Source organism: Somniosus microcephalus, chromosome 9, assembly GCF_052327205.1.
Source record: "Somniosus microcephalus isolate GS21.2 chromosome 9, FLI_Smic_1.0, whole genome shotgun sequence".
In the NCBI taxonomy this organism is placed as follows: Eukaryota; Metazoa; Chordata; class Chondrichthyes; order Squaliformes; family Somniosidae; genus Somniosus; species Somniosus microcephalus.
Window position 1 is genome coordinate 81,550,682 of NC_140995.1, and position 25,019 is coordinate 81,575,700.

The window sequence follows — 25,019 nt, forward strand, 5'->3', positions numbered from 1 at the left end:
GATTGAGGGAGGATTGAGGGAGGATTGAGGGAGGACTGAGGGGAGGACTGAGGGGAAGATTGAGGGGAGGATTGAGGGAGGATTGAGGGAGGATTGATGGTGGACTGAGGGGAGGATTGAGGGGAGGATTGCGGGAGAACTGAGGGGAGGATTGAGGGGAGGACTGAGGGGAAGATTGAGGGAGGACCAAGGGGAGGATTGAGGGGAGGATTGAGGGGAGGACTGAGGGGAGGATTGAGGGAGGATTGAGGGGAGGACTGAGGGAGGATTGAGGGGAGGACTGAGGGGAGGATTGAGGGGAGGACTGAGGGGAGGACTGCGGGAGGACTGAGGGGAGGATTGAGGGAGGATTGAGGGAGGATTGAGGGAGGATTGAGGGGAGGACTGAGGGAGGATTGAGGGGAGGACTGTGGGGAGGATTGAGGGGAGGACTGAGGGGAGGACTGAGGGAGGACTGAGGGGAGGATTGAGGGAGGATTGAGGGAGGATTGAGGGGAGGATTGAGGGAGGACTGAGGGAGGATTGAGGGGAGGACTGAGGGGAGGACTGAGGGGAGGATTGAGGGGAGGACTGAGGGGAGGATTGAAATGAGGACCTGCGGGGAACGAGGCAGTGAAAAGCGGCTCCGAGACCAGGTAGGTTTACTGATCTCCAATCTCCGAGCTCAGAGGGAGGGAGAGAAATAAAAAGTAATCAAAGTGTGACATCAACAGAAAGCAGGTAGGTGATTGGTTGGTGAGTATTTCTCTCTTTTTAAACTTTAACTCTGTGGTTTATAGTTACTAAGGTCTCTCTGGTGTAACGGGGACTGTTGGTTAACCATTTAACTGTAGTGTAATTGGTGGGATTGATTGATTTAATTTAATTTCAATTAATTAAAGGGTAAGTCATGGCAGGAGAGCCCAGCCACGTGGTACGCTCCTCCTGCGATATGTGGGAACTCAGGGACACTTCCTATGTCCCTGACAACTACGTGTGCAGGAATTGTATCCAGCTGCAGCTACTGACAGACCGCATTGCGGCGCTGGAGCTGCGATTGGATGCATACTGGAGCATTCACGATGCTGAGGACGTCGTGAATAGCACGTTTAGGGAGTTGGACACGCCGCAGGTAGAGGTTGGACAGGCAAAGTGAAGGGGTGACCAACAGGCAGAGTACTAGTCGCAGGCAGGTAGTGCAGGGGTCCCCTGTGGACATCCCCCTCTCAAACAGATACACCACTTTGAGTACTGTTGGAGGGGATGGCTTATCAGAGGAAAGCAGCAGCAGCCAACTTCCTGGCACCAGGGGTGGCTCTGCTGCACAGGACGGGAGGAAAAAGAGGGGAAGAGCTATAGTAATAGGGGATTCTATTGTAAGGGGAATAGATAGGCGTTCTGCGGCCGCAAACGAGACTCCAGGATGGTGTGTTGCCTCCCTGGTGCAAGGGTCAAGGATGTCTCAGAGCGGCTGCAGAACATCTTGGAAGGGGAGGGTGAACAGCCAGTTGTCGTGGTGCATATAGGTACCAACGATATAGGTAAAAACTGGGATGAGGTCCTAAAAGCTGAATATAGGGAGTTAGGAGGTAAATTAAAAAATAGGACCTCAAAGGTAGTAATCTCAGGATTGCTACCAGTGCCACGTGCTAGTCAGAGTAGAAATAGAAGGATATTTCAGATGAATATGGGGCTAGAGGAATGGTGCAACGGGGAGGGATTCAAGTTCCTGGGACATTGGAACTGGTTCTGTGGGAGGTGGGACCAGTTCAAACCGGACGGTTTGCACCTGGGCAGGGCTGGAACTGATGTCCTAGGGGGAGTGTTTGCTAGTGCTCTGGGGGAGGGTTTAAACTAAAATGGCAGGGGGTTCGGAACCTGAGCAGGGAGACAGAGGAAAGGGAAACAAGGATAAAAGCAAAAGATAGGAAGGAGAAAAACAAAAGTGGCAGTCAGAGAAATCAACGGTTTAAATCAAACATGGCCACAGTAAATAATAATTCTAATAGGTCTAAGAGCGTTAAAAAAACAAGCCTGATGGCTCTGTGTCTTAATGTGAGGAGCATTCGTAATAAGGTGGATGAATTGGCTGCGCAAATAGAGGTAAACGAATATGATTTGGTTCGGATTACGGAAACGTGGCTCAAGGATGGCCAAGGCTGGGAACTCAACATCCAGGGGTATTCGATATTCAGGAAAGATAGGCAAAAAGGAAAGGGAGGTGGGGTAGTATTACTGGTTAAAGAAGGGATTAACACAATTGTAAGGAAGGATATTAGCTCTGATGATGTGGAATCTGTATGGGTAGAATTGAGAAATACCAAGGGGCAGAAAATGTTAGTAGGAGTGGTATATAGACCGCCAAACAGTAAGGCGGAGGTTGGGGATGGCATTAAAAGGGAAATTAAAGAAGCGTGCAATAAGGGCACAGCAGTCATCATGGGTGACTTTAACCTACATATAGACTGGGCGAACCAAATTAGTAACAATACTGTGGAAGAGGAATTCCTGGAGTGGTTACGGGATGGTTTCCTGGACCAATATGTCGAGGAACCAACCAGAGATCAGGCCATCTTAGACTGGGTATTATGTAAAGAGGAAGGATTAATTAGCAATCTTGTTGTATGAGGCCCCTTGGGTTGGAGTGATCATAATATGATCGAATTCTTCATTAAGATTGAGAATGAAATATTTGACTCAGAGACTAGGGTCCTGAATTTAAATAAAGGAAACTACGATGGTCTGAGGCGCGAGTTGGGTAGGATTGATTGGGGAATGTCACTCAAAGGGTTGACAGTGGATAGGCAATGGCAAACATTCAAAGACCGCATGGATGAACTGCAGAATTTGTTCATCCCAGTTTGGCATAAAAATAAAACAAAAAAGGTGACTCAACCGTGGCTAACAAGGGAAATTAGGGATAGCATAAGATCCAAGGAGAGGACATATAAATTGGCCAGAAAAAGCAATAATCCTGAGGATTGGGAGCAGTTTAGGATTCAACAAAGGAGGACAAAGGGGTTAATTAAGAAGGGAAAATAGAATATGAGAGTAAGCTTGCAGGGAACATAAAAACTGACTGTAAAAGCTTTTATAGATATGTGAAGAGAAAAAGATTGGTGAAGTCAAGCGTAGGTGCCTTGCAGTCAGAATCAGGGGAATTTATAATGGGGAACGAAGAAATGGCTGACCAACTAAATAGATATTTTGGTTCTGTCTTCACAAAGGAGGACACAAATAACCTCCCAGAGATGCCGGGGAACATAGGGTCTGATGAAAGGGAGGAACCGAAAGAAATCAGTATTTGTAGGGAAATTGATGAGATTGAAGGCCGATAAATCCCCAGGGCCTGATAATCTACATCCTAGGGTACTTAAGGAAGTGGCCCTAGAAATAGTAGATGCATTGCTGATCATCTTCCAACATTTGATGGAATCTGGAACAGTACCCATGGATTGGAGGGTAGCTAATGTTACCCCACTATTCAAAAAAGGTGGTAGAGAGAAAACGGGGAATTACAGACCGGTAAGCCTGACATCGGTAGTGGGGAAAATGCTAGAGTCCATTATAAAAGATGTAATAGCAGAGCACTTGGAAAACAGTGGCAGGATCAGACAAAGTCAACATGGATTCACAAAAGGTAAATTGTGCTTGACTATTCTACTGGAATTTTTTGAGGATGTAACTCATAAAATAGATAAGGGAGAACCAGTGGATGTGGTGTATCTGGACTTTCAGAAGGCCTTCGATAAGGTCCCGCATAAGAGATTAGCATGTAAAGTTAAGGCACATGGGATTGGGGGCAAGGTATTGACTTGGATAGAGAACTGGTTGGCAGACAGAAAGCAAAGAGTTGGAATAAACAATATATATAAATGATCTAGACAAGGGAACTAGATGTAATATCTCCAAATTTGCAGACGACACAAAGCTGGGTGGGCGTGTGTGCTGTGAGGAGGATGTCGAGAAACTCCAGGATGATTTGGACATGTTGGGTGATTGGGCAGAAACATGGCAGATGCAATATAATGTGGATAAATGTGAGGTTATCCACTTTAGTGGCAAAAACAGGAAGGCAGATTATTATCTAAATGGCAATAGATTGGGAGAAGGGGAAGTGCAACGAGACCTGGGTGTCCTTGTGCACCAGTTGCTGAAGGTAAGCATGCAGGTGCAGCAGGCGGTTAAGAAGGCAAATGGTATGTTGGCCTTCGTAGCGAGAGGGTTTGAGTACAGGAACAAGGATGTCTTGCTGCAGTTGTACAGGGCCTTGGTGAGACCACATCTTGAGTATTTTGTGCAGTTTTGGTCACCTTACCTGAGGAAGGATGTTCTTGCCATGGAGGGAGTTCAGCGAAGATTCACCACACTGATACCTGGGATTGCAGGAATGACGTATGAGGAGAGATTGGGTCGATTGGGCTTGTACTCGCTGGAGTTTAGAAGAATGAGAGGTGATCTCATTGAAACTTATAAAATTCTGACAGGACTGGACAGACTAGATGCAGGAAGAATGTTCCCGATGGTCGGGGAGTCCAGAACCAGGGGTCACAGTCTAAGGATAAGGGATAAGACATTTAGGACAGAGATGAGGAGGAATTTCTTCACCCAGAGAGTGGTGAACCTGTGAAATTCTCTACCACAGAAGGCAGTTGAGGCCAATTCATTAAATATATTCAAGAAGGAGTTGGATCTATTTCTTAAGGCTAAAGGGATCAAGGGGTATGAGGAGAAGGCAGGAACAGGGTACTGAATTTGGATGATCAGCCATGATCGCATTGAATGGCGGAGCAGGCTCGAGGGGCCGAATGGCCTACTCCTGCTCCTATCTTCTATGTTTCTATGAGGACTGAAGGGAGGATTGAGGGAGGATTGAGGGGAGGATTGAGGAAAGGATTGAGGGGAGGGTTGAGGGAGGGCTGAGGGGAGGACTGAGTGGAGGATTGAGGGAGGATTGAGGGAGGACTGAGGGGATGATTGAGGGGAGGATTGAGGGAGGATTGAGGGAGGATTGAGGGGAGGATTGAGGGAAAGCCTAGCCAGGGCTTATGTGTGGTGGCCGGGAATCGATAAACAAATCGAGGACCTGACCAAGAGCTGCTCAGGATGCCAGAACGTCCAAAATGCACCACCACAGGCCCCTCTACACCCATGGGAGTGGCCCTCATCTCCATGGCAACGGGTGCATATTGATTTTGCTTGTCCATTCATGGACTCAATGTTTTTAATAGCCATGGATGCGCACTCGAAATGGCCTGAGGTCATCAAAATGTCCTCCACCACCACGGAGAAAACTATTGCAGTCCTACGGACCATTTTTGCCAGGAATGGCTTGCCAGAACAGATTTGCTCCGACAACGGACTATTTTCAGCTAATCACAGAATCACAGAATCACAGAATCCCCACAGTGCAGATAGAGGCCATTTCAGCCCATCGAGCCTGCACCGACACATATCCCACCCGATCACCGTAACCCCTACACCAACACATATCCCACCCTATCCCTGTAACCCCCCTAACACTAAGGGTCAATTTATCATAGCCAATCAACCTAACCCGCACATCTTTGAACTGTGGGAGGAAACCGGAGCACCCGGAGAAAACCCACGCAAACACGGGGAGAATGTGCAAACTCCACACAGACAGTCGCCCGAGGCCGGATTTGAACCCGGGTCCCTGGCGCTGTGAGGCAACAGTGCTAACCACTATGCCACCGTGCTGCATGTTGCATGTTAAAAGTGTTAATTGTAATTAGTTTGATATTTAATTTTTAAATGAGTGTTATGGTACTGTTAATCTAAAAGGGGAGGAATTGTAATGTATATACCTTTAAGGGGGGGACTATGTTTTACAGCTCATGTATACTGCAGTACCAGCAGTGACCACACCTGTATATAACACTGAGTAGTAATCTGCACAGATCAGTTGCAGTGTGAGCCACGTTGAGTAAACACCTGTTGTACCGTTCTCCTGCAGTCTGTGTCTTATTATACACGGACACAACCGTGACAAATGTGGAGGCGTCAACATCCCGCATCTGTTGATGTTCAGTAATGAGAGAGATGGATGGGGTTATAGTGAAAGTGACGGCCACATCCCGTGAATGAATTTTTTTTAAAGTTCAATAGAGGCTGAGGTCCTCTCCATGCACCTATCTAACAATCTTCCTTCTTCCTACTCCTCACAAAGATCCAGGAACATTCATTGAGGTCTATAAACCCGCTCAGCTATGTTCCTCCAAATTGGTGCTCTTCTCCTCTGTTGCTGCCTTAATGTTCTTGAATCCAAAAGAGCTTCCTGCTCATCATCATTATCATCATCAATATGTTCATCATAATTATCCTCGTCCTCCTCAAAATAGCACAAGTACAGAGGGATTCCAAAGGGGATCGCCATCATGCAGTTTCAATGGTAATTCTTACGGTAGCCAAAAATTTGAGAGACGCTATTTCTTTAAGGTTTAGAAATAGAACGAGGTGACTAAGTTTTCACAGTAACGAAAGTTCCTATACCTTAGAATTCTTGCTAACTCAGGCTTCACAGCGCTCAAAAGCTGTTTGTTTTTTGCCAGCACACTCTTTTAATGTGGGCAGCTATCACATGACGTACAACTGGTGTTGGGACAAGAAATTGGGTCACAGGTCGTTCTGATGTTACAAATGTGAAAAAAACTGATTGATTTCAATACCAGCACCTCCCACAGGTACAGCAGAGGCTCAAGTGCTGCTTCCTGTTGCTGCTCAGCTCCTCTCACCCTTTACCCCTTCACCTCCCCTCCCTTCACATTTTCTCTCTTTTTCGCTCCTTTCCCTGTCTTGCCCCCCACTTCGGCCTTTTGCCACAGTAACCCAGGTTTGCTGGCTGCTTTCTGCCAGTGGGGAACATACTGCCTACCTTTTAAAGCACTTGTAGAGCTTATAGTATATCGGATTGGAAATTTTTAATGAGCAGATATATCATAAGTACTCTGAGCACTTTTATAGGTAAGCAGCCAGTTTTGAAACAACAGTGAGCCCATGAATGTCAAGGGACTGGGGCTGGTAGTATTCCCACTACTTTGAGGTCAAAAGCCAATGAACCGGCTGATGCGCTATCAATTACTCATAAAAGACTGAGAGTTAAGAGAGTAACTAAAGGCTTTTATTAACAAAAGAATGAAGGTCTGCCTCGAGTGGTCGACCGGTCCAGAAATACAAAGGGCTGGGGAGCAGTCACCTTTATACTAGGACTTGTGGGAGGAGTCAGCCGAGGCATGTCCAGGCATGTACACAGTGGAATACAAACAGTGGTTTACCACATTCACCCCTTGTTTAAAATAGAGTCCGGCGGGGTGAAGTGTATTAAAAGTTAGTGTATTGGAGTCTCTCCGGAGGTCTTGTCTGCCGCTGTGATCAGCGTGGCGACGGCAGGGGTAGTGGAGCTTCCGGCGTCGAGTCCTGCGTGGGCTGTGGCACAGGCGTGTCATCCTCGTAGATGTCGAGCGGGTCGCGGGGCCCAGGCCTGCCGTCTGCTGGGGCTGGATATTGGATCGTGGGGAGGGGTGGTAGTGAGTAGTGGGTTACTGCGGCCCCCGAGGGTGCAAGGTCTCTTATGGAGACTGTGTCCTCCCGCCCGTCCGGGTATGCAATGTAAGCATACTGGGGGTTGGCGTGGAGGAGGTCGACCCTCTCGACCAGGGGGTCCGTTTTATGGGTCCTCACGTGCCTTCTCAGTAGGACCAGCCTTGGGGACGTCAGCCATGGTGGTAGCGATGTCCCCGATGTGGACTTCCTTGGGAAGACAAACATTTTCTCATGAGGGGTGGCGTTAGTGGCAGTGCAGAGCAGTGACCGAATAGAGTGGAGCGCATCGGGGAGCACATCCTGCCAGCGGGAGGTTGGAAGGCCCCTAGACTTTAAGGCTAGCAGGGCAGCCTTCCAAACTGTCGCATTTTCTCTTTCCACCTGTCCGTTCCCCCGGGGGTTGTAACTGGTGGTCCTGCTTGTGGCAATACCCCTAGTTAGCAGGTACTGACGGAGTTCGTCGCTCATAAACGATGAGCCCCGGTCGCTATGGATATAGCTGGGGAAACCGAACAGGGTGAAGAGGTCGTTCAGACATTTAATGACCGTGGCACTGGTTATGTCTGGGCAGGGGATGGCGAACGGGAAACGGGAGTACTCATCAATAATATTGAGGAAGTACACACTGCGGTCGGAGGAGGGGAGAGGCCCTTTAAAATCAACGCTCAGGCGCTCGAAGGGGCGAGTGGCTTTTATCAGGTGGGCCCTGTCTGGTCTATAAAAGTGCGGTTTGCACTCAGCGCAGACTTGGCAGTTCCTGGTCATGGTCCTGACCTCCTCAATAGAGTAAGGCAGGTTGCGGGCCTTGATGAAGTGGAAGAACCTGGTGACCCCCGGGTGGCAGAGGTCATTGTGGAGGGCCCGCAGTCTATCGATCTGCGCGCTGGCGCAGGTGCCACGTGATAGCGCATCCGGGGGTTCATTGAGCTTCCCGGGCCGGTACAAGATCTCGTAATTGTAGGTGGAAAGTTCGATTCTCCACCTCAAGATCTTGTCATTTTTGATTTTGCCCCTCTGCTTGTTGTTAAACATGAAAGCAACTGAACGTTGGTCAGTGAGCAGGGTAAATCGTTTTCCGGCCAGGTAGTGCCTCCAATGACGCACAGCCTCCACAATCGCCTGGGCCTCCTTCTCAACAGCGGAGTGTCTGGTCTCCGGGCCTTGGAGGGTTCATGAAAAGAAGGCCACGGGTCTCCCCGCCTGATTGAGGGTAGCGGCCAGGGCAAAGTCGAACGCGTCGCTTTCCACCTGGAAGGGGATGGATTCGTCCACTGCGTGCATGGTGGCTTTGGCAATGTCTTCCTTGATACGGTGGAAGGCTAAGCGGGCCTCTGCCGTCAAGGGAAAAGAGGTGGACTTGATCAGCGGATGGGCCTTGTCCGCATAGTAGGGGACCCACTGGGCATAATAGGAGAAAAACCCTAGGCACCTCTTCAGGGCCTTGAGGCAGTGGGGCAGTGGGAGTTCCATAAGGGGACGCATCCGGTCGGGGTCGGGGCCGATGACTCTGTGTTCCACAACACAGCCAAGGATGGCGAGGCGGTTTGTGCGGAATATGCACTTCTCCTTGTTATATGTCAGGTTCAGGAGTTGGGCGGTGCGGAGGAATTTTTCGAGGTTTGCGTCATGGTCCTGCAAGTCACGGCCGCAGATGGTCACATTGTCCAGATATGGGAAAGTGGCCTGCAACGCATTTTGATCTACCATCCGGTCCATCTCCCTTTGGAAGACGGATACCCCGTTGGTGACGCCAAAGGGAACCCTAAGGAAGTGGTAGAGGCGGCCGTTTGCCTCAAAGGCAGTATACTGGCAGTCCTCAGGGCGGGTAGGGAGTTGGTGGTACGTTGATTTCAGGTCAATGGTCGAGAAGACGCGGTACTGCGCGATCTGGTTGACCATATCAGCTATGCGGGGGAGTGGGTAGGCGTCCAGCAGGGTGTAGCGATTTATTGTCTGGCTGTAGTCGATGACCAGGCGCTGCTTCTCGCCGGTCTTAACGACCACAACCTGGGCTCGCCAGGGGCTGGTGCTGCCCTCAATAATCCCTTCCTTCAGGAGCCGCTCCACTTCGGTTTTAATGAAAACCCTGTCCCCGGCACTGTATCGCCTGCTCTTTGTGGCGATGGGCTTAAAGTCGGGGGTGAGGTTAGCAAACAGTGGGGGGGGGGGGTGACTCTGAGTGTGGAGAGGTTGCACCTGGTGCGCGGCGGGCAATTTGGGAGCTGCTGGCTGCGGACTGTGAGTGGGGGTAGGGGTCCACCGTACGCCATCGTAACACTTTTAAGGTGGCACTGAAAATCTAACTCCAGCAGGACGGCAGCGCAGAGGTCGGGCAGGACCAGAAGTTTAAAATGATCGTACACGGTCCCGTCTACTACGAGTGTCACTACGCAGTAGCCGCCGATGTCCGCCGACTGGGACTCGGAGGCCATAGAAATCCGCTGGTGCGCAGGCAGGACTGGGAGAGAGCAACGCCGCACCGTGTCGGGGTGGATGAAGCTCTCCGTGCTCCCAGAGTCAAAAAGGCAGATTGTATCGTGGCCATTTACCTTAATGTCCATTGTGGAACTGGCCAGCTGGTGCGGTCTCGCTTGGTCCAGTGTAACGGATGCCAGCATAGGGGTCGGTGTGTCGCTGCGGGTATCAGATGAGGCGGTGTTGGGGGCCTGCTGCGTTCCGGCTGTCGTCCAAGATGGCAGCGTCCATGATCCCCATGTGGCTGGAGGCATCCAAAATGGCTGCTGTACCGGTGGTTCGCACATGGCCGGGGAGGCCCAAGATGGCGGCCCGCATGGCCCACACGCGGCGCTGCTGGGGTTCGGGGTGGCTTTGGCCCTGCAGACGTTAGCGTAGTGTCCCTTCTTCCCGCAGCCCGAGCAGATCGCGTTTTTCGCCGGGCAGCGCGCTCTGGGGTGTTTTGCCTGGCCACAGAAGTAGCATTTCTGGCCTTGGGGCACTGCTGCCTGGCCTTGGGACACTGCTGCGGTAGTTGGGCCGTTGCTGGGGTGTGGCTGTGGTGGCACGGCGCTATGAGGCGGTCCTACCGTGTCCCAGGCTGTCATTCCCCGCGGCGTCCACGGTGCAGAGGAGTAGGCATCCATGCCCCAGTAGGCTGCATCCAATGATAGTGCGAGTTCAGAGGCCTTGTTGAGGTCGAGGTCACTCTGCTCCAACAGTCGCTGTCGGGTGTAATTGGATCTGTGGCCCACTACAAAAGCGTCCCGGATAAGTTCCTCTGTGTACACGGCGGCCTTTACATCCTTACAACCACAGGCCCGGCCAAGCACAGACAGTGCCTGAAGGTGTTCCACGGTCGATTCCCCAGGTTGTTGTTTACGACTCCCCAGAAGGTGCCTGGCGTACACTTCGTTCACTGGGCGCGTGTACTGGTCCTTGAGGAGCTTGATAGCGTCCGCGTACGAGGTCGCGTCTTGGATGACCGAGTACACTCGGTGGTTCACTTTGGAGGTCAGGACATCCAGTTTGTCCTCGTCCGATTTGATTGCTGCGGAGGCGGTCAGGAATTTTTCAAAACACTTAAGCCAGTGAGTAAACTTGGTGGATGAGTCCGCCTCCCGATGATCTAAGTCCAGGCATGCTGGTGTGAGGATCTTCTCCATTATAAAAATGTTGTTAATAAAATTGATGCGCTATCAATTACTCATAAAAGACTGAGAGTTAAGAGAGTAACTAAAGGCTTTTATTAACAAAAGAATGAAGGTCTGCCTCGAGTGGTCGACCGGTCCAGAAATACAAAGGGCTGGGGAGCAGTCACCTTTATACTAGGACTTGTGGGAGGAGTCAGCCGAGGCATGTCCAGGCATGTACACAGTGGAATACAAACAGTGGTTTACCACACCGGCAAAGATTACCAGTTGGGCGAAGAGTGACAGAAGTCTGAGGTAGGCTTTGCAGGCATTAGTGAACCAGTTAGCTTTTTATGACAATTGATAGCTTCATGGTCCCTTTACCTTACAATTTACATTACATTTCAAATATCCCCTCCCAATCATCCCCAGATCAAAAAAGAGCTTTATTGTAATTTTTCCTTGTCAAAAGACGTTTCCTGAATTCTCATTGATGGGTTGTCTCCCGTCTTCCATTTTAAACTTTGGAAAGGATTCGTATCCATTTTAACCTACATTATTAATTTTTAAAAATAAGTATAAATGCAAACTACCAAGATAAATTTTCTGTTTTGTCACATCACTCCTCCTCCCTGGTCAGATGGTTACTCATAGGAAGTGCTCAGAAGTGTTGTTGTAGTTTGTTAGTCTTGACCAGAGAATCCACCTGCATTCTGATTTTGTGAACTTCTGTGATGTCAGATTACCTATACAACTATAGTGCAATTCTTCGTCATTATAAATGTGTTCTTGTCATGTGCTGAATTCAACCAATCAAAAGCATTCTAGTCATGGAACAGAGTAAACTGCATACCAGACATATGGCTGTGCAATTTCTTCAATACCCTTACTATGTCAGCACATTCTTTTTCTTGTGGCCGTGGCTTAAGTTCAGGTAGAGCAGTATTGTCCAGTACAGTAGACACTAGCCACATGTAGCTAATTGGGAATACAAATGTGGCTAATTGCATTTTGGATTAGTAAATAAAAAATGAGTAATATACTCCATCACTGGACATTTGATCTCAATGCTCATACTCACATAGAAACATGGAAGATAGGAGCAGTAGTAGGCCATTCGGCCCCTCGAGCCATTTCCGCCATTTAATGAGATCATGGCTGATCATCCAAATTCAGTACCCTGTCCCTGCTTTCTCTCCATATCCCTTGATCCCTTTAGCCTTAAGAAATATATCTAACTCCTTCTTGAATATATTTAATGAATTGGCCTTAACTGCCTTCTGTGGTAGAGAATTCCACAGGTTCACCACTCTCTGGGTGAAGAAATTCTTCCTCATCTCAGTCCTAAATGGCTTACCCCCTTATTCTTAGACTGTGACCCCTGGTTCTGGATGGCCCCGCCATCGGGAACATCCTTCCTGCATCTAGACTGTCTAGTTCTGTTAGAATTTTATAAGTTTCAATGAGATCCCCTCTCAATCTTCTAAACTCCAGTGAGTATAAGCCCAATCGACCCAATCTCTCCTCATACGTCATTCCTGCCATCCCAGGTATCAGTCTGGGGAATCTTCGCTGCACTCTCTCCATGGCAAGAGCATATGCATGTGTACTTTAACGTTCATATGTGCTAATTGGTAAAACGGTAAGATGAAAAGCAGAGCGTGCAAGTGCTTTTTGATTGTTGGGTGTGCTTTACTTCCTTGATTACTGCTCATTGGTTATTTACTAAAATGGTGTGTCACATAGATAGAAATGCCAGACTTCAGCACCATGGAAACACCAGCAGCATTGTATGGAGAGGGGAGCTGTCACTGGTCAGCTCAACCAATCAGAATAACCACTCCAGGCTAGCAGAAGAAAGCAAGCCCAACCAATAACAAGGATCTCCAACAGGCCACGTCATGGCGAAGGGCGAGCAGTATCCAGCCGCGTTCTGATGGAGAGCAGGGTCAGGCCTGGCGGGTCTCGTCGTGTGAGTCAACATTCTCAGCAATCATTCTGATGAAGTCGAAGTGTCACTCGCAACTGCTAAACACAAACCTAGAAGCTGCACCTAAGTTGGGTTGTGTTTGATAAATTCATGCCAGAATTTCAAACTTTAGTGAAAAAGAAACACTGCAAACTTTCGCACTAAATGGTGGTAGATGTTTGTTAAGTAAATATATACTTACCTGTATTGTATATAAGGTGTTTTCTACTAAAATTAGTGCATATGGCTGAAACAGTGTTTCCACAGCCACACCTATGGCTAGTCAGTGATTTTGATTGGACAACACTGAGGTAGAGGACTGAATGCTGCTCCCTCATATTGTTCACCCGACTCAGCATGGCTCTGATGCCCCTGTCAGGTGTGTCCATGAGGTCAATGAACTCTTGGGTGTAATCTGGCCCAGCTAACACTAAGTCTACATGAAGACGCAATTTTATAAAGAAATGCTCTTGGCACAGAGCCTCCCTTGCCTTGAGTACATATTGAGAAATCACAGGCTTAAGGTGAGGGAGGATCTGTGCCAAGAACACGCATTTGGAAAACCATCCCTGTTGAGTCTCTTTCAACTTTGTAAAAATGATTTCACAATTGGTTTGGCTTCAGCTTTCAGGTCAGATTATTCATGGCACACCTATAAGAAAGAAAAGAACTTGCATTTACATAGCACCCTTCATATTCTCAGGACATCCACTTTACAGCCAATAAATTACTTTGAAGTGTAGTCACTGTTGATTTGTAGCAGCCAATTTGCTCACAGTAAGGTCCCAAAAACAACGAATAAATGGTGGTGTTGGTTTATCCAGGGCAGCTTCCCTGCTCTTCAAATAGCACCATGACATTGCTTACAACCACCTGACAGTGCAGACGGGGCCTCAGTTTAACATCTCAGCTGAAAATTAAGACCTCCAGCAATGCAACACTCCCTCAGTACTGTACTAGAATGTCAGCCTAGATTATGTCCTTCAAATGGGATTTGAACCCAGAACTTTCTAACAATAAGGCAAGAATCCTAACCCTGTGCCATGGATGACACCATGGCTCGGAATATCTTCAGAGCTGCCCTTGATCCACCACCATGTCTTTGCTGGAAGTGTTGTCGAAGAAAACCATAACTTTTAAAAGCTTGATTGACACGGAGCACCCTGCGTATAAACAATGCAAGGAGAAAAGAAAATGCCAAAAAACTTCTGGTTCATCTGGGCTGCTGTTATCATTGTACTTGAAGAACTCTGGGCAAAAGTGACCAAGCAACAGTATAGGGCAGAGGAAAGTCTGTCAGAGATCAGAAGGAAGAGAGAGATCAACCAGAGAGATCAAAAAGTAGAGAGAAAGAGAGAGATTAACTATAGGGTTCAGCCAGGTAGAGGAGTTGGCAAAATCCAACAAGTCCAAAAAATACAGAATAAATTGGGAATTAGACATAATTAATCATGATTCTGTTTAACTCAAAGCTGATTTATTAATATGCAGCACACTCACTAGCTCTGACACATGGATCCAGCCCACTACTCCAAAAGGTTAGATATCTCTGCCTAATGCTACATAGGACTGAGTAAGTGAATGATACCAGGAATGGAATGCTTGCCTTTATCTCTTGTTGTGCATAATCAGATTTGTCTGAGAACAGTGACTGAAAAGTATGTAATAGTTCTTCAGCTTGCTGTTTCCACGTAGGGGATAATTGACCTGCTAAATTAATCTTATTCATTTTGGAGTTCGTCCTTCTTTCATAAGAAAAATACTCTCCTCTGGGGTGGTAATCTCACACATTACCACCTCTTCATGCCCAAGATAAGATTCCAGTTTGTTAACGTGGTGAACACTTCATTTGTGCCAACCTCAAACACTGTCAAAAGCTGACCGACAGCCGGAGAAAAGTTATCACTGCTCCAATAAAGCTGACAGATCAAAGGTACCCCTAAATACAGGCGAAGGAGAGAAGTTAAACTGAAAGTACAGTGGGACATGGGTTAGTCAACATTCAATCACTTTTATTACAGGAGGAAAAGTCTTGTGTTCCAGCAGCACTTCGCTGCCTGATCAACTGTGCTGTCCTTGTTTCTAAAAGCCAAAATGCCTTTGTAAATTTTATTCCTGACTTTTCACAGCCAGAACAAGATCAACAAACTTCCAACACAAGCAGTGCAAGGTGTTTATCCCTTATGGAGGTTTATTTCCTTGCAATGGAAATAGAAACCACTGCACACTACAAGCATAGAAAAACTAAAATGCACAAAACATGGCTTGCAGGAATGGTGGCTGAATTTTGTGTTCTCTGTTGGACTTGACTGACTGCCTCTAGTCTGGGGTTTGTAATTTATTATATTTTTATTGATTACTGATATCACTCATCACATTTCCCCATGGTCTGGCCAACTGCTTTAATATGTAAGGTGCAAGCTTTCTCCCTGATTACTGCATGGTAATGAACTAAAAACTGACTTCAAACATATCTGAGCATTACAACTCAACTACAAACAAGCCAACCGTCTACAGCTTACGTCATAGTCGTACATTGTACTAAAACCCTAAATATGGCATTCTCAGTGTAATTCTTTTAACTAAGTAAAACTCATCACCATTCCAGCCTCACGTCCTAGTTTAATTCCAAAACCATGGCAATTTTTCAAATGCAGTGACAGAAATTATGAAATAAATCCAGTTAATGTATTCACAGCAGGAACAACCTCGTTATCTCAAAAAAGTGTCTGCAACTAACCTTGAAGAAAATAAATCTTCACATTAGACAACTGTTGGGCATGCTTCAGAAATTTCCTTTGAGGGATTTTTTTTTTAAAACTTCATTTTAGAAGCTTACTTATATGTAACTTTTTCCAAAAAGTACAATAATGGAGTACTGCATTTAGTTTTGAGCACCGAACCTCAGGAGAGATATATTGGCCTTAGAAGGGATATAACCCAGATCAATGTTCCCTTTAATTTTTTGAAGGGTGCTCGGCCCCTTTAAGGGGCTGCATGGCCCATTCAAAATATCGCGCATGCACGGTTTTTCCTATTTAAAAGCTAGTGAGCCGGCTGCGCGGGAGCATTGGCGCAGATTCACCAAAATTATATCAGATTTAAAGGGTTAAATTATGAGGACAGGTTGTATAAACGTGGTATGTATTACCTTGAATTTAGAAGGTTGAGGGGTGATCTAGTCCAGGTATATTAAAATGATAAAGGGATTCGATAGGGTAGATACAAGGAACCTATTGTCTCTGGTGGTGGAATCCAGAACAGAGGGCATAATCTAAAAATACTAGCTAGGCTATTTAGGAGTGAAATCAGAAAGTACTTTTTCACACAAAGGGAAGTGGAAATCTGGAACCCATTTCCCCGAAAGGCTGTGGATGTTGGGCCAATTGAAATTTTCAAGACTGAGATCGATAGATTTTTGTTAGGTAAGGGTATCAAGGGATATGGAACAAAGGCAGGTAAATGGAGTTGAGATACAAATTGTCCACAATCTAATTGTTGGAACAGGCTCGAGGGGCTGAATGGCCTACTCCTGTTCCTTTGTTTCTATAAACACCCTCTAATCTGTGCCTCTTTCAGCATTCTCTGATGGGCCAATTGAAGAACTTGTTGCTGCCTCCATACGAGAAACAATCCCAACTGTCCCATCTCTCTCAGTGACCTTACAACTCAGCGTGCCAGCTGAGGGCTAATCTTACCAGCCTCCTTCCCGCCTTGCTCACCCCTCCCAGCACTGACCCCACGGACTCTACCAGCGGACCAATAATCACCGGCCGCTCCACATCTCCTTCTAGAATGTCCATTGACTTGTGAACAAAGCCCTCGCCATCCATAGCCTTCTTGTATAAGATTATATGGACATCATGGCCTTGATGGAAATTTGGCTCACGGGTGAATACACCTTGCCCCTTACTGAAGCTTCACCGCCTTGCTATACCTTCCACCAGCTGCCCCGCCCAGGCCGCCAAGGTGGTTGATGTGATGCTGATCATCAAATTTCACCTTGGCACCTTCTCCTCCTTTGAGCATAGGAAGGAACATATGAACAGGAGCAGGCCATTCAGCCTCTCAAGCCTGTTCCTCCATTCAACTAGATCATCACTGATCATATCTTAACTCAATTTACCTGTCTTGGTTTCTTTTCTCTTAATACCCTTACCTAAAAAAAATCTATCAATCTCAGTTTTGACATTTTCTATTGACCTGGCCTCAACAGCTTTTTGGGGAAAGAGAGTTCCAGATTTCCACTACTCTTTGTATGAAGAAGTGCTTCCTGACATCACTCCTGAACAGCCTAGCTCTAATTTTAAGGTTATGCTCCCTTGTTGTGGATTCTCCCACCAGAGGAAATCGTTTCTCTCTATCTACTCTATTAAATCCTTCAATCATCTTAAAAACCTCGATTAGATCAATCCTTAATAGAAACATAGAAACATAGAAGATAGGAGCAGGAATAGGCCATTTGGCCCCTCGAGCCTGCTCCGCCATTTAATGAGATCATGGCTGATCATCCAATTTCAGTACCCTGTCCCTGCCTTCTCCCCATATCCCTTGATCCCTTTAGCCTTAAGAAATATATCCAACTCCTTCTTGAATATATTTAATGAATTGGCCTCCACTGCCTTCTGTGGTAGAGAATTCCACAGGTTCACCACTCTCTGGGTGAAGAAATTCCTCCTCATCTCTGTCCTAAATGGCTTACTCCTTATCCTTAGACTGTGATCCCTGGTTCTGGACACCCGGCCATCGGGAACATCCTTCCTGCATCCAGTCTGTCCAGTCCTGTTAGAATTTTATAAGTTTCAATGAGATCCCCTCTCATTCTTCTAAACTCCAGCGAGTATAAGCCCAATCGACCCAATCTCTCCTCATACGTCATTCCTGCCATCCCAGGTATCAGTCTGGTGAATCTTCGCTGCACTCCCTCCATGGCAAGAACATCCTTCCTCAGACAAGGCGACCAAAACGGCACACAATACTCAAGGTGTGGTCTCACCAAGGCCCTGTACAACTGCAGCAAGACATCCTTGTTCTTGTACTCAAACCCTCTCGCTATGAAGGCCAACATACCATTTGCCTTCTTAACCGTCTGCTGCACCTGCATGCTTACCTTCAGCGACTGGTGCACAAGGACACCCAGGTCTCGTTGCACTTCCCCTTCTCCCAATCTATTGCCCTTCAGATAATAATCTGCCTTCCTGTTTTTGCCACCAAAGTGGACAACCTCGCATTTATCCACATTATACTGCATCTGCCATGCATCTGCCCAATCACCCAACCTGTCCAAATCATACTGGAGTTTCTCGGCATCCTCCTCACAGCACATACGCTCACCCAGCTTTGTGTCGTCTGCAAACTTGGAGATATTACATCTAGTTCCCTCGTCTAGATCATTAATATATATTGTGAATAGCTGGGGTCCAAGGACCGATCCCTGCGGCTCCCCACTAGTCACTGCCTGCCACTCGGAAAAAGACCCGTTTATTCCAACTCTTTGCTTTCTGTCTGCCAACCAGTTCTTTACCCAAGTCAGTACCTTGCCCCCAATCCCATGTGCCTTAACTTTACACACTAATCTCTTATGCTCAAGGAAATACAAGATTAGTCTATGCACCTCATCTTGTCCAATCCATCTTGCCTTCCCTTTAAATTCCTTGTTCTCTGCTGCCCACCCAAATTCCACCCCAGGTTTCTCACCGTGATATCCTCACTCCTTTCCTCCATCACCCTCTGTACTGAGCGACTTCTGATCCTTGATGATTTCAATCTCCATCTCAAATCACCTTGCCCTCTCTCCTGAGTTCACTGCCCTCCTGTCCTCTCCTAACTTCATTCTCCATATAACCTCTACATCTGCAGCTATCAGTCTGCTCAATCACACCATTACCTCTGCCTTTGATGGCCTTGTCTCTAATAAAACACTTAGGGGGAAAAATTGGGTGGATTTGCGCCTCTCGTTAGTGCCCCCGGGGGGCGCTAATGGGGTGCAAATCCCCCAGTGCCTGGTCACGGCGCCGCTAATGCCTCAAGCAAAATTCAGCGGGAGGTTAGCGATGGCGGTAGCCAGTAGCGCCCCGCGGCGATGACGTCATCGCCGTGCGCAGCGCCCCACTTGTGCTCCGGCTGCAAACTTCGCTAGTGACCCCTGATCTATCGCCGGACAATATGTCCAACAGGTTCGAGGGCGGGGGCATTTTTGCAGTGGCAGTGGCACTATTAAAAGGGGCAGGTGTCGGGCGGCCATTTTTTTTTGGCCGACTTCCAGCACCTGCCCACTTCCCCTTTTTTTCTCAGGGTGCCGGCCGCGATCTAGAGTGCCGGGCTGTTTTCACGGCACCCCGCTCACAGGTGGTCTAGCAGGGCCCCGGTACACACAGCTCTAGGCCTCTCCCCTTTAATCAGGGGAGGAGGCCTGTAATGATGTGGCGCTACGTGCCGATGTGCATGGTGCTGTTGCACGTAGTGCTGCGATCTTCAGTTGCAGTGCCCCAAGAAGGAGGTGGCGCTCCACCTCCTGCTTGGGGCACTACTAATGAATTTCCGGCAGAGGAGCACTAATGTTTTTGGGATGCTAACTTTTGTCGGAGCGCTAAAATTAGCGCCCAGCGACGTTAGCGCCCCAAAAGGGGCGCCACCCAATTTTTCCCATTTACTCTCTTCACATTGGTTTTTCCCTTAAGCCCAAGGGCCACAGACTTGAATGTATATGCTCTCCTCTGCCAAAACGGCTCACTACTCCAGGATCATCCTGGATTGCAAAAATAACTCACGGCTTTTGTTCTCCAATACCAACATTCTCCTTAAATTCCTTGCCCCTGGCCCCTTCAATTCATCTCCAACAACACACGAGGAGCTCATGGGCTTCTTTCTCATTAAGATTGAGACCATCTGTTCAGCTGCCTGTACTGCAACACTCCCTTCCCTTTGTTCATTAAGCCAAGCTTCCTTGATGTTGCCCCTGCCCCAGCCATAAACTTGCACCTTTCTCTAGTTTCTCTCTTATCTCTCCTCTTGGCATCTCCAAGCTCAGCTTGTCCATGAGACCCACCTCCTGCTCTCTTAACCCTAGTCCAACTAAACTGCTGACCACCCAACTTCCCATCCTGGCCCTCATGCTAGCTGATATTGTAACTGGTTCCCTCTCCTCAGGTACCATCCCCCCTCCCTTTCAAAATTGCCGTCATCACTCCACCTCCTCAAAATACCACCCGCACCACCCCCCAGTCCTTGCAAACTACCACACCATCTCCAACCTTCCTTTACTCTCCAAAGTCCTTGAATGTGTTTTTGCCTCCCAAATCCGTGCCCATCTTTCCTGCAACTCCATGTTTGAACCTCTACAATCAGGTTTCTGCCAGTCACAGCACTGAAATGGCCCTAATCAAAGTCACAAATAACATCCTCTGTGACTGTAACCATGGTGCACTATCCCTCCTCATCCTTCTCAACTTTTCTGCAGCCTTTGACATGGTTAAACACACCATCGTCATCTAATGCCTCTCCTTCATTGTCCAGCTTAGTGGGACTGCCCTTGCCTGGTACCACTCTTATTTATCCACTCTTAGCCATAGAATTACCTGAAATGGCTTCTCTTCCCGCCCCCTGCACCATTACTTTTGGAGTCCCCCAAGGGTCTATCCTTGGTCCCCTCCTATTTCTCAACTACATGCTGTCCCTCAGTGACTTCATCTGAAGACAGGATGTCAGGTTCCACATATACGCTGACGACATCCAGCTCCATCGCACCATCACCTCTCATGGCCCCCATATATCCAAGTTTGGCAATGAGACAAAGCTTGGTGCTATAAAAGTCTTAAAGAAAGACTTGCATTTATATAGCACCTTTCACGACCACTGTCTCAAAGTGCTTTACAGCCAATGAAGTACTTTTGAAGTTGATTCACTGTTGTAATGTGGGAAACGCGGCAGCCAATTTGTGCACAGCAAGCTCCCACAAACAGCAATGTGATAATGACCAGATAATCTGTTTTTGTTATGTTGGTTGAGGGCTAAGTAGTGGCCAGGACTCTGGGGATAACTCCCCTGCTCTTCTTCGAGATAGTGCCATGGGATCTTTTATGTCCACATGAGAGAGCAGACGGGGCCTCGGTTTAATGTCTCATCTGAAAGATGGCACCTCCGACAGTGCAGCACTCCCTCCATAGTAAGTAGTGTAGATGGGAACATAAAATTACGAAGAGACATTGATAGATTAAATGAGTGGGCAAAACTTTGGCAGCTAGATTTCAACGCAGTTAAGTGTGAGGTCATCCATTTTGGACCAAAAAAGGATAGATCCGAGTATTATTTAAAAGGTGAAATGCTAGGAACAGTGGAGGTCCAAAGAGGTTTAGGGGTCCATGTACACAGATCACTAAAATGTAGTAGTCAGGTACAAAAAGTAATGAAAAAGGCTAATGGAATGTTAACTTTTATAACTAGAGGGCTAGAACATAAAGGGGAGGAAGATTTTCTGCAGCTATAAAAAGTCCTGGTTAGACCACATCTGGAGTACTGTGTACAGTTCTGGGCACCGCACCTTAGGATATATTGGCTTTGAAAGGAGTGCAGAGCAGATTCACCAGAATATTACCAGGGCTCCAAGGATTAGATTATGAGGAGAGATTACATAAATTAGTCTTATATTCCCTGGAATATAAAAGGTTAATGGGTGATTTGATTGAGGTTTTTAGGATTTTGAAAGGAATTGATAGGGTAGATAGAGAAATGTTTCTGCTGATGGGGGCGTCTAGGACAAGGGACATAGCCTTAAAATCAGAGTCCTACTGTTCAGGAGAGAAGTTAGGGTACACTTCTTCACACAAAGGTAGAAGTGTGGAACTTTCTCCCACAAAAAGCAGTAGATGCTAGCAGATCGATAGATTTTTGCTAGCCAAGGGTACAAAAGGACATGGATCAAGGACAAAACTCTGCTGTCCATATCTTAACCCGCATCAAGTCCTGCTCACCCATCACACTGTGCTCATTGACATATATTGGCTCCTGGTCTATCAATGTCCTAATTTTAAAATTCTTAGCCATGCGTTCAAATCTTTCTATGGCCTCCCCACTCCATTTTTCTGTAACTTCCTCCAGCCCTACAACCCTCCAACAACTCTGGGTTCCTCCAACCCTGGCCTCTTGAGCATCCCCACTCTTTTCACCCCATCATTTGCAACCACGCCTTCAGCCGTTTAGCCCTAAGCTGTAGAATCTCCTCCCTAAACGCCTCCACCTCTCTTTCATTCTTTAAGAGCTTCCTTAAAACCTATCTCTTTGATCAAGCTTTTAGTTACATAGAAACATAGAAGATAGGAGCAGGAGTAGGCCATTCGGCCCCTCGAGCCTGTTCCGCCATTTAATGAGATCACGGCTGATCATCCAAATTCAGTACCCTGTTCCTGCTTTCTCCCCATGTCCCTTGATCCCTTTAGCCTTAAGAAATATATCTACAGGAAACTTTGGTTTATCCGGAGGTTAACTGTCCGGAACGCTCGATCCAGCGGCAAAATTCAGGAGTCGGTTCAGTAAGTTTTTTTTCTTTTCGTTGCTTTTTTTTCACCAGTCAGGCTCTGCAATGTCTAGCTGAAGCTGTTGCTAAGCTACAGAGATGCTTGCAAGGTACGGCTGACTGTTTAGAAGCTGTACAGGGTTTGTTGCCAGATACGGAGCTCAAAAGCTCCGTATGTTTCAACATTAGCGCTGGTTTGTCCGGCAGTTTTGATGGGATGGCAACAGCTCGGTCCCGTTGGTGCCGGATATCACAAAGTTTCCTGTAACTCCTTCTTGAATATATTTAATGAATTGGCCTCAACTGCCTTCTGTGGTAGAGAATTCCACAGGTTCACCACTCTCTGGGTGAAGACATTCCTCCTCCTAACAGCTTGTTTTTGGCTTGGTGCCAATTTTTGTCTGATTACACTCCCATAAAGCACCTTGGGATGGTTTCCTATGTTAAATATGCTATATAACTTCAAGTTGTCATTGTTGGAATTGCAACTATCAGAAACCATCAGCTCATCTGAAAACATTTCTGCCTTAAACTTGTACAGAACTAAATGTGAGAGGAAATAATGTATCATGGGTAGATTGCTTCTAATAGCCTTCAGTCCCACCATCCAAACAATCTGATAACTTTGAATCATGAAAAAAGTTGATTTTTCTTGTAAAACACCGATGTTAGTTTACAAAGCTGACAGCCGGCATGAAAATACTTACATGGTTGAGAATGCACCTTTACCCCATAATTCACCTTGTTACTGTACATTTTCCCTCCACTGTGTATGGACCTACCCAGTGTGCGTATAATTGGTTTTGCCTCTCACACCCTCTGGCCTAGCAGATACTCTATGGACTTTGTGTTACAGCCTTTGCCAACATGACAGTTGGTTTATCAGATAACGCTCCTGTGAACGCCATGGGACATTTTCCTACGTTAAAGGCACTACATTAATTCAAGTTGTTGTTGAGTGTGTAAAAACAGCTTTGCTAGTTTAAATCACCATAAATCAGCAATAGTTACTTTATGAGGAAATATAGTTTTGAACATTAATGATTTACTTGGAGAAAAACTAAATTAAAAATGAGGTTAACCCAAGCGCCTCCCTGTCTGAGAGCAAGTTGTCTGATGAAAATATTTTAATTATGTCAACAGGCGATGTCACGTGGGGGCTGCCCCACCCACAGCGTTTTAAATAACAATAACAACATCTGGGCTCCTCTTCCCTGTCTCACTGAACGCTGTCTGGCCCAATCCCCGGCCCGAGCGTTTCCGATCGGAGCCGAGCTCGCGCTGCTCCCCCACCCCCGAGCCGAGGGTTTCCGATCCCGCCCCGGAGCCGAGGGTTTCCGATCTCGCCCCGGAGCCGAGGGTTTCCGATCTCGCCCCGGAGCCGAGGGTTTCCGATTCCACCCCGGAGCCGAGAGTTTCCGATCTCGCCCCGGAGCCGAGGGTTTCCGATTCCACCCCGGAGCTGCGGGTGACCGATCGGAGCCGAGTGTTTCCGATCCCGCCTCGGAGCCACTCGCCGTTCTGTGAGTGACACAAGAGGAGAAATGGCGCCCAACGAGCCGTAGAGCCAGAGCGGCCGGGAGACAAGGGGGGTTTGGTAGAGGAAAATGGTGCGGACTCGGAGGAACTCGGTGCTCGACCCGGAGCTAAGCGGCGGTCGTATCTCGTCCAGGACCCGCTCGTCTCGTTCCTCCGCCAAACACGACGACAGTAAGCGGGTAAGTGCGGGTCGGACTCCGGCACTCATTACCCCCACCCCGGCCTGTGTCTGAGGACAGTCCGGGGATGTGAACCTGGGCCCGGCGCCGACGCTCTTTTGTTTGGCTTTTCAGTTTCCCCTCGGAGGGGGAACGAGCGCGGCGACGGGACAGGCTGGGGCCGAGCGGCGGTCTCTGGGGTTGGGCGGCGGTGGTGCCCAGTGTCGGCCTCTGACGGCTGTTACACCGAGGGGGTTTTCTCTCTCCCTCTGTCTCTTGTGGGGAAAAGTCTTTGTGTGTTTTCAAGTAAGTGGATTAGAGTCTGTCTGCGGGGGGAAGGGATAGGGAGGCGCCATCAGCGACCAGCTGCAGAATTACAAGCAATAATAAAACTTACAATCAGCTTTACAACCGAATCTCCTCCAACTTGTTAATTATAGAGCGCGTTTGGAAAATAAATATAAACGTCTTTCTGGTTTCCTGCCAGCTCTGTTGTGCGGCGAACTGTCGAAATCATGTCGTGGTTTTCACCGGCTTTTAGATGTTCGTGCAATAAAAATATATAGGCTCTGTTTTAAGGTTTAAGAAAAATCCTGTGATCATATTATATTTGCGCCTACGTGTTTTTAAAAAAATTAAAAATATTAAATTGTACAGATTTTGCTGTTTGCAAATGTTAGGAGGAAAGCTTACGCGATTTAAACGCCCTTAAG

At 47.5% G+C, this 25,019-nt stretch overlaps 1 protein-coding gene across 3 annotated transcripts in view; it reads left to right on the forward strand.

Annotated features, from left to right (window-relative positions):
• Nucleotides 1-24,122: 24,122 nt before the first annotated feature.
• Nucleotides 24,123-25,019, forward strand: part of atad2b (ATPase family AAA domain containing 2B) — a 191,736-nt gene continuing 190,839 nt past the window's right edge. For 2 of the 3 annotated variants that reach the window (XM_085996813.1, XM_085996814.1), the window contains exon 1: nucleotides 24,123-24,327. In XM_085996813.1, the coding sequence (XP_085852939.1) occupies nucleotides 24,217-24,327 (111 nt within the window). In that variant the 5' untranslated portion in view covers nucleotides 24,123-24,216. The remainder of the gene's footprint in view (nucleotides 24,328-25,019) is intronic. The other variant, XM_085996815.1, reaches the window with a different exon arrangement.